This window comes from Zosterops lateralis, assembly GCF_965231275.1.
Source record: "Zosterops lateralis genome assembly, chromosome: 2".
Classification (NCBI taxonomy): domain Eukaryota; kingdom Metazoa; phylum Chordata; class Aves; order Passeriformes; family Zosteropidae; genus Zosterops; species Zosterops lateralis.
The window spans coordinates 22,871,243-22,881,742 of NC_139763.1; the positions used below are offsets into that span (position 1 = coordinate 22,871,243).

Sequence of the window (10,500 nt, forward strand, 5' to 3'; positions counted from 1 at the left end):
TACTGAAAAATCAGAGGCAACATGTCTGCTACTTGAAGAAGGAACTGTCAGGCAGATAGCACTTATCTGCTACAAAAGAAAGGAAGTTCTTGTTTTTCAGCGACCTTCACAGGGATGAGGACTCAGAGAGGAATTAGAACAGAAAGGCAGACACTGGAAATTTTTTTCCCTCTGAGGGCTATAATGGCAATAATAAGTACTTGACTAGAATGAAGAAGAGACTCAGATATAAATTTTGCTTTGAGAAGGTTAAAAAAATAAATTAATTCTGCTTACGAAATAAAGACATCAATATTTTGCTGAAATAGAGTTGTAAACATCAAGCAAACAACTCTAAAAACAGCTTAATCTTTGAGCAATATTAATAAATTCTGTTCTCTTCATATAACATTCATTTAAAGAGTATTGCAGTGTTTTACTTCAGCAGCAAGGGCTTTTTTTGTTAACCTTGAGTCTTCGGTATTGAATTAAAACAAAGATACTTGTGGCACAAAGGGGCTGTAAATCTTTCCACTGAATGTTTAATGGCAGGATTGGGTTCTGGAAACTGCAGCTTTACTGCACTGCAGTGAACAGTGTGCAGCTATATAAGAAAAACTCAGATGCCTATTGTGAAACACTCAGAGGCTTTAGCAGCCCTTGTAGCCTTCCATGAATCTAAATGACGTTCAAAGAGAGAGATTTTGCAGTTTTCACAAGAACCTCAAGCATAAATTGAGTTAAAATCAATCACATACTTCAGGTCAATTTAGGACTTCAGGAAAAGAAGTCTTGTTGCACTTCATATTGGACAAACAGATACAAAAGCATGCAGAAACCCTGGAGTTCAACAACAAAAGTGAATAAACTGTGTAATATTTAGGCATATTTGTCAACAAGATGTCATCGGTACTGGGATGAACAAACTTTGTGATGAAATCTTGGTTTATGGAGAGAAAGCTGCATGATGGCTATATCACATGCTCAGAGATGATGACACCATCAGTTTGTCTTTATTTTGGTAGATGAAATGCCATGTATACATAGAGGGCTTCAGGTCCTTACAAATGTACCTCATTGGAATTATTATGGAGATGCAAGATCTCTGTGGTCTCACTATTGTTTATGATTACTTTATGACTATTCCCTGTAGATTTAGAAGCTGTATTTAAGCAATTTTTGAGGCTGACAGGAGCTTCTCACAGTCCCAGCTGCCACCATTACTCATAATTTCAGGCACTTTTCAGCTGTTGCTACTTGAAAACTAATTTCAGCAGGTTATACCCAGTTCTCTGGTTATAAAGCCATTGCCATACTATACCTAAAAGCAAAAACAGGTGCTTTGGGAGAGCCATTAGTAATTTCTGAAATTTTCCCATTGCTGATGAGGAAAGGAATGTATATTCTATTATGGACTCACCCTCTTACAGGTAGTCTTAAAAATGTGTTATTAGAAATAACCTCCAGCTGTAAAATTTCAGTTTTCAAGGGAAAGGAAAATAACACAATACATATTACCTTGATAGGGTCTTTTCTTTCTTTGGGTGAACAATGGTTAATTGTTCTGAATAGTACAAGAGAATACTTGGAGGCAAATAATATTTTAAGATTACATTTATTCTGCACCTCTGATTCCTCAAACATAAAGGCAAAGATTATAGCATCTAAAGCCTAGAGCAACGGGATCTCTGGGGTAACTGTTCTACACTCTGCTCATTCATTTGTAATCTGGAATCTCTGTAGCCACTCAGGTCCTTCAGCTCTCAAGATGAGTGATACCATTCAAGACTGCATTGCAGGGGGCTTTGCTTTGGGTATTTTCCCTCTCTATTTTTTTTATTGATCATTTCCCATCCTTATTATGATAGAACTTGTCTTGCTTTGTGTTTGTACCCATGGCAACACATAAAAAAATCTTTTAAATGAAAGATTTTATTATTTCACATTTCCCTGTAGGTAAGCTCTGAACATTAAAACTGCAGATATATTTATTTATTTTTAATGTGTTTGAGACTTTTCCAATCTCTATCACTCTCCCACAGAGGCTGCATCCAGGTACTTATTGTACAATTATGGCTCAGATGGCACATCATTCAGATGGTTTTTGCTAGGCTTTTGATGACTGGCCATTCATTGCTAAAAAGGACTCATTGCTTAATGGGCTAGCTGCCAGGGCTGGGTTTGGAGGGCAGGTCAATCTTGTAAAATCAGTAGGTGAAAGACACAACACAGGGCATGGTGCTTTTATTGTGCTTAACTCAGAAGTCGGTTACTAAAGTTAGCAAACAGGAGGTGACAATTAAAGTGTTTAATGGCAAATAGTTTGTGCTTGAAATGAGTGCCTGGAAGCTGCATTTTGCTAATCTTCCATTCTCTACCTAGCTATGAGTTTTTTATTATGATGATTATTATTATTAAGAGTTTTTCATTTGGCCTTTTCAAAACTATATTTCTAACATGCCTTAGAAATAGGAAAACAATTTATTACAGAGTAAGTTTGAGATACTACATTTGGGTTACAAAAATGACATGAAAATACAGTTTGGAATTCCTCAATGCACAGAATTATATGTGAGAGCTTCATGTATTAAGAGGTGCACTTGGGGCTTCAGTCTGCTGCCAGTAGTGCTATCCTAACTGTAATGGTAGTTTTATATGCCAAGAGTTCTGTTTGTAAGGGTCATGTTACCTCCTTTGCAGACACATCAGCAGGGGAAGCGTGAACATGAGGGGACAGGGGATGTGTGCCACTCCTCCATAGGTACTCTGCCAGCTATGCTCTTGTGAAGAAGGACTGAAGTTTCACACAGTAGATACAAAGCCATGCTCTCATTAGAGGCATATATTAGTTTTATAAAAATTGCCCTGTTTTTGAGGAATTACAGTACTCCACTTTTGCTCCCATTCATCCAGCTCTACCTCTGTAGCTATTGGGAAAGATGTAGGTATAAGGGATATACCCTTGTTTTCCTTGTATTTCAGATGAGTACTCCAGAATTATTTTGCTACCATTGATTCTGAAGAACAAACCTGATTTATTAAGAATGTCTGTATTTTGTATGCAGTTTGGTTCTCTAATAGAAGACATGATTAAAATTGTAATTTTTAAAGTGTAGTTTCAAAACAACTCTCAGTGAACTCTTTTATGAGGCTGTTTGATATTTTTTCTGAAGAAATAACTGTCTCCAATGGCAAATCTCTGTTAGCCAAACTAAATAGTGTAGTTATGGTTTGCATTCCTTAGTTATTATAAGGACTCTTCAGCTGTTCGTCCTTAGCTGACAGGTAGCATAGTGACAGTGGTACCTGGGGATAACTGAGGAAAGGAGGTAAGGGAAAATATGCCTGTATACCAGTCTTTCAAGCAGGAATGGCCGCTATTGTGACAGCATGAAAAGAATCAACAGAAGGATGAAGAAAAGCCAGTTTTTCTCTCTCTTCTGTTTGCATTTTTTTTTAATCATATAGAGAAAAGAGTACTACTAAAAGAAAATAAAGTATCTAGGGGCCTTTCAGAGTGTTGGAGACGCCCTGAAATGAAAACATTTCAAGTACATTAATGTAACAGTTCCATTGTGCTGGGTGATAGTCAGTGGTGTGGCAAAAGTAGTTAAAATATAGATGGTATTTCATCATCTTATAAGGAATTTGGGATATGAGACAACTTCTTAATTCACCATTCTTCCCATGAAAATATCATCAGATATGAAATATCCAGTTCCTTCATTTGCCCTCTAGGTCATCTACTGATCTACCTTGTGAACAGGAGTTGCTCTTCAGTTAATATCCATTGCAGACATATTTACTTTTTATCACCTGAGAAAAAATTGATATTTTGATTTTACATCTCTAGCTCATGAGGTGTGAATTGAATTACAATACAAAAACATCTTAAGTTGTGCAACATTTGTGCAGACTGAAAGTGGGAGGAAAAACGTGACAGGTGAAATGGGATTATTCTGCACATTAACAAAGTATACCTTAGAGAAGACATGGTCTTCTCTCAAAAGGAAGAAAAACTCAGGCGTTTCATGATGAGGACATTTTTTGATGGATAAGCTCTTTGGATTCTAAAGGTGGTAAAAATGAGTAATGAGAGAGCAAAATAAATAGCAACAATCATCAATCTTGTTTTAGTGGGATGAAAAAAAGAAAAAGCCAACTGACAAATTGGGAAACAAGAAATCTCCTCCCTATGAGAGCCAATACTGTAAGAAGTACAGAACTGGAAATATATTGCTCAGATTATACTGTTACTATCATGATTGCAGTGGATTTTAAAAGGAAGGTTTCCTGGCAGCCTTGGTTATGAAATTACACACTTAAGCCTCAAGAACATCTAGAAACACAAAGGAATTGTGAGAGTTTTAAAAAGGCAAGGGAAAAATTGAAATGAAAGTAACAGATCAAGAATTTGTTTGAGCAGATGATTTGACAGGAGAAATGATTGTCTGTACATCTACATTTTATGCCTACCAATAAAACTGGAAAATGGTTCATAGTAGGATAAGCTGCCCAACTACCCCAGGAAAAAGACTCAACAAGTCATAAGTTGTAACTTCATGAATTTTCTGCATAGCAGGATGGCCAAGAAAAGTAAAAATTCTCTTGTTTATATCCACTGAATATTTTTGGCAAATGATCGTTAGTCTATAAAAATAAGATCTAAGGCCATTATTAGAGGCTTTATTTAGGACTAAACTTAGTTATTCCCATTTCTTGTAAAAAACCTCAAAATAATTTAGATATTTATCTTCCAAATTCAGAGAGAGTAATCAGACCATTTTATTCATTTTCTAAGTGATCGACCTTAGAGTTGATGTCAATGGCAGAGCTCTGATATCCTCAGCAAATAAATTACTTGTCTGTAGGGATGGCTGATTTTTTTTCTGTTTCTTGTTTTAATGGACAACTTCAGGCCCACACAGAGCCATGTAAACAAATGTTCAAATACAAGCCCAGATTCATGTAATGTTATTTTCTCTCTCATGTTTGGAGGAGGCGGCAGCATAATTGGCTACTCCCAATAAATATAGTTTAAAATGACAGATGGAAGTAGAGGATGGAAAAAAAGGAAAAAGAGGCTGATATTTACTTGTTTTGTAGGCTTTTTGTGGGGGAAGGGAATCACAGGATACAAAATAGGAAAGGTTGGAAGGGACCACAATTAGAACAGTAATTAAAAAAAACAATGATATTTGCTAAAATAATCATCTGCTATGATGATAACAATAATTTATATGGGACAAATGAGAATTTTAAATGTGCATGTCCAACTTGGCTGTTTTTTAAAATGAGTGCTCAGCTTCTTCATCTCCTATACGGTGTAGCAACTGTAACTTTTTTACAAGAGCTTACTCAAGTTATCAGTTCTCTCTAGGACCATTCCCAGAATCTTTTGGGATGACAATCAGAAGAGCAGGGGGGAATGACACAAGATTTTGTGCCAGAACTCTTGCAGTATTTTGAGTCTCTGAGAAGAAAAATGTTTTGCATTTTGATAACCTTGTTGATTTTTAATTTTCTTTAGAATTTATATATTGAAACCCAACATTTTTTCAAAATAGATCTATTGAATTAGGACAATATCATTGTGTTTAGATTTTCCAGATCTTTCAGTCTTTTCTTTAATAACAAAAGAAAAAGCTTTATTTCCTTCTTCAGTGCATATTAGGATCCCTCAAAGTAGCAGCATACATCTGTTTCTATACTGCTTGGAAGGGAATATTCCTTCTCTAGTTTGTACTGGGATGAATAATTATGAATAAATTATTTTATTTTTTTTAACTAACCCAATTTGGCTAACTGTTAAAAGAGAAAGAGAGAAAGGGAGGAAGAGAAAAAGGAAGGAAGAGAGGTGTTGTAGTTTGAAAGCAAAACGAGTGAGAGGCTCCAAGTCAGAGATACAGTTTAATAAGAAGAAAGGTAAAAAGATAAAAATAAAATTAATGCAATAACACAAAGGACCACTGACAGAGTCAGAATACAACCTGAGCAGGATGGTGGAAACAGTCCAGATGAGGTGGTCTTCCTGAAGCAGAGATCCTGTAGAAAAGGTCTGGTAGCTCTGGTCCTCTGGGAATCCAATAGGTAAGGGCTCCTTGCACTGTTCCAAATACCAGCTTATATCCAGGTGAGAATGCTTGGCTCCTCCCCCTGGGCAGAGCATCTCACAATGGGATGAGGAGTTGTGAAGTGGGTCCTTGATGGCCCATTAAACAAAGATAACTCCTGGAGGGAGTTACCTGTGAGTCATGGGCAAGGCGTTGATGGGCCATTAGCAGAAGACAGCCCAACACTAGAGCACTGCCCCACTTGGTTTTAACAGTTCATGAAGATGGTGATAGAATAAATACTTTGTGTACATCCTACACTACAACCCAGGACAAGAGGAAGGAAGGAAGGAAAAGAAAGAGGAGAGGAGAGGAGAGGAGAGGAGAGGAGAGGAGAGGAGAGGAGAGGAGAGGAGAGGAGAGGAGAGGAGAGGAGAGGAGAGGAGAGGAGAGGAGAGGAGAGGAGAGGAGAGGAGAGGAGAGGAGAGGAGAGGAGAGGAGAGGAGAGGAGAGGAGAGGAGAGGAGAGGAGAGAGGAGAAAAAAGAAAAGAAAAGAAAAGAAAAGAAAAGAAAAGAAAAGAAAAGAAAAGAAAAGAAAAGAAAAGAAAAGAAAAGAAAAGAAAAGAAAAGAAAAGAAAAGAAAAGAAAAGAAAAGAAAAGAAAAGAAAAGAAAAGAAAAGAAAAGAAAAGAAGAGAAAAGACAGAAATGGTAGCAGTTTCAGAATCTCTAGTTTGTATTTTTTCTATCTTATTGAAATGGGAAGGATTAGATATGTTTCAATATTAAAAACAAAAAGATCAGAACACTAAACCACCCCCAAAAAACCCCAGACACTAAAACCACAAGAATAAATAGGTCAAAATACCAAAATTATATAGAAAAATTATTATTTTCTCTCAAAAAAAGGTAAGATACATTCTTTCAGATAAAAAAAGAATATAGGAATCATAAGATTATTAAAGTCAAATTACTTGTCTCATTTAAGAACTAAAAAATAGCTCTCTATGTACAGCAAAGGAATGCTAAAATAGGCTATTAGACTTACAGGCTTTTGAAAATGGAAAAAGAAAAAGGATGCTTTAAAATGTATAGTGATGGAGTTTGGTATTCCCAGAACATATATAACTCTATATTGGAAGAAAAGGAAAATACTAGAATTGTTTTCACAGGAAATAAACCAGTGCATATGAATGAATAAAAAGGAGAATGGAAAATTCTGGGTAATGCACAGAAAATAAATAATGTACATACAGTATAATATATCACAAAGTCACATAAACTACTCATTGCTAGAAAAGATGATTCAAATTAATGTGTAACTTACTATTAAACTTAGTAATTTTACTTTCTGTATTTTTCATGTTATTTATTTAAATTTTACTGAAATTATAAGGATATGCATACATTAACCATATCTTAATGCTCTTTGTGGCCTTGGTTTTTCGTTATTCTGAACCCATAAGAAAAAAATAAATTGGCTTACCAATTTTGAAATTATCTCTGACTTGTGTACTACTCTTATCTCTACTAAAACTTAAGTACTATAAAACTGGTTGATCTCAGCTAAAATATTTCTCATCTTGGTTTGGCCACCAAACACATACTTTGTACCAATGATCACATGGAACATTCAAACAGAAATGAGGAAATGATGGAACCATTTGTGACACAAAGGTAGTTCAATTTTTTTTCCCCCAAGTAGATATTTAAATGCAGGGGGACTAAAACTCAATAAAGGAAAACAATCAGGAATGGTTCCCAGGTACATGTCTTAACCCTGCTACTTCAGGTTTTGAAGAGTTTTTTTTTCCCTTGTAATATACACAGCCAGTACAATTTTGTGTGTTTTACAAGCATTTCCAATATTGCCACAGGGCTTAGATGCCCATATTTACTACTTACAGCAGTGGAAGTAGTGGCATCTTAAAAGAGAAAGTGTCAAACCTGGAGAAGGGTTGAACCTACACATTTACTACGGGAAGAAGTACTCAGTACTTCTCTAAGACATACTCCTTGGAGAATGATATTGAATCACAGAACTTCAGTGGGAAAGTGAAACACTATGATTTCTGCATTTTCATGTAAAAAAAATTTGTAATATCTGAGATGCTCTATACAGTAAGTAATTTTGTTTTGATTATTTAATAACAGCTGTTCTTCAATTAGGAATGGTTTTTAGCTTCTGCTTTTAGGTTACTGTAAGTGTTGGGTAAACTATTAACTATAAGAGGGTTTGGTGTTTGTTTGCTTTTTTTTGTGTTGGGTTTTTGTGGCAAGGTTAATGGCTGTAATATTATCTGTTTTCTTTTTTTTCTAGAGATCCAAACCAGCCTGTTCCACAGGACACAAAGTTCATCCACACAAAACCCAACCGCTTTGAAGAAGTGGCCTGGTCCAAATACAATCCTAAAGACCAACTTTATTTACATATTGGCCTGAAACCCCGAGTTCGTGATCACTATCGAGCAACAAAAGTGGCTTTCTGGTTGGAGCTTGTCCCACACCTTCACAACCTGAATGAAATATTTCAGTATGTTTCTACAACAACTAAAGTCCCTCCTCCTGACATGACCTCATTTCCATATGTGACCCGACGTTCTCCTGGTAAATTATGGCCAGCCACCAAACGCCCAGCAATGACACCTGCCAACAACCCCAAACATTCAAAAGACACCCATAAAACAGCTCCAGAGGATACAACAGTTCTGATAGAAAACAAGAGAGATTACTCTACAGAGCTGAGTGTCACCATTGCTGTGGGGGCCTCCTTACTGTTCCTCAATATTTTAGCTTTTGCTGCGTTATATTACAAGAAGGACAAGCGGCGTCACGAGACTCACAGGCGCCCCAGCCCCCAGAGGAACACCACCAACGACATAGCACACATACAGAATGAAGAGATCATGTCCTTGCAGATGAAGCAGCTGGAACATGACCATGAGTGTGAGTCACTGCAGGCCCATGACACACTGAGACTCACCTGTCCACCTGACTACACGCTCACTTTGAGAAGGTCCCCAGATGACATCCCGCTAATGACACCCAACACCATAACCATGATTCCAAATACATTAACAGGAATGCAGCCTTTGCATACTTTCAACACCTTCAGTGGAGGACAAAACAGTACAAATTTGCCCCATGGACATTCGACCACTAGGGTATAGCTCAGCCCTTCCCCATCTACCCTCACAAGCCACTTGGAAGAAAGAAAAAAAGAAAAAAAAAAAAAAAAAAAAAAAGAGAAAAAAGAAGAGGAAAAAGTTATATACCATCCATTGAACACCTTGTCAAAATCTAAAGTAAAAATAAGTAACAGAGAAGGACAGTCATTATTTTCTTACTGATCCTTCCCATAGAAACTCACAGATGTTAAAGATCAACTACAAACCCTGTGAAATGTGAAAAGTGTACATTGCTGTTACGATACTGCTTTAAGATCTCACCCACTTTGATTGAAAGTTGAGGCCAGAAGAAATAATTTAAAATCATGTTTTAAGTGTAACAAGAAAAGCCGAGTCTTCTGGAACACAGAGCCAGTGACTGTACAGGTGTTTTGTTTTGGTTTTTTTTAATAAATAAAATTATACAAAAGATTCTTTATGTGCCATACCATGAATGGCCGTTGATAAAACAAAGACATCACCATGGGCTTTTACCCAGTATATGAAGCTGTAATTCAGATGGGGAAAATAGAATTTTATTATTAAAATCAAAAATAAAAAAAAAAAAAAAGAGGAGGACTGACTATGCAGTAAAATACGTATAGTTCTGTGCAAAGAGATGACTTGCCAGCCTGAACTATATTTAAAGAAACTTTGTAAAAATGTACATAGCTGTGAGTTTAAAAACAAACAAAAAAAGAAGCAGCTTTTATTGATGTTTTCAGTTTGAAAAGAGCTTTTAGAAAGATTGTGCATTCGATTGTGACCTATGTGTATATACATTAGTCATATGACCTCTGTTTCCTCCAAGACCAAAGGAGGAATTTCTTCTTAATTACTAGTGGTTAACAAAAACCATGAATCTTTTCTAACATGTTTCATTTATATAAGGCCATGGTGTCATGCAGAGGATACAGTTGTCTGTGTGACCTGCGTATTTTCTCTTACAGGTTACACTAGTGCATGTTAAAGTATTCATAGGCAATTGTTGTTCTTTTCTGAAACATTTTTTCTATAATTTAATTTTGTGTTAGCCTTTGTTAAATTCCAACACAGCAATGGATTGGAAAACAAAGAGAAAAAATACAAAAGAAAAGTATTATCATTTTAAGCTTGTTGAATTGAACCAAGAAACATCCAAAAATATATATTTGGAGTCCAGTTTGTAGTTCTTGGTTATTGTGATACATTTGGAAGAGTTTTGTGCCCTGACAAATTCAACAAAAGCCTGTGTTTTGGTCAGCCTTCTTCAAGGAAAAGTAGCTCTATATTCACCAGCAGTTTCAGTGGATTCTCAGCTGAG

General features: G+C 36.2%; 1 protein-coding gene across 2 annotated transcripts in view; it reads left to right on the forward strand.

The window, feature by feature from the left end:
• NLGN4X (neuroligin 4 X-linked) overlaps positions 1-9,768 on the forward strand; it is a 156,187-nt gene extending 146,419 nt beyond the window's left edge. For both annotated transcript variants that reach the window (XM_083884948.1, XM_083884949.1), the window contains one exon: positions 8,351-9,768. In XM_083884948.1, the coding sequence (XP_083741074.1) occupies positions 8,351-9,200 (850 nt within the window). In that variant the 3' untranslated portion in view covers positions 9,201-9,768. The remainder of the gene's footprint in view (positions 1-8,350) is intronic.
• Positions 9,769-10,500: the final 732 nt, after the last annotated feature.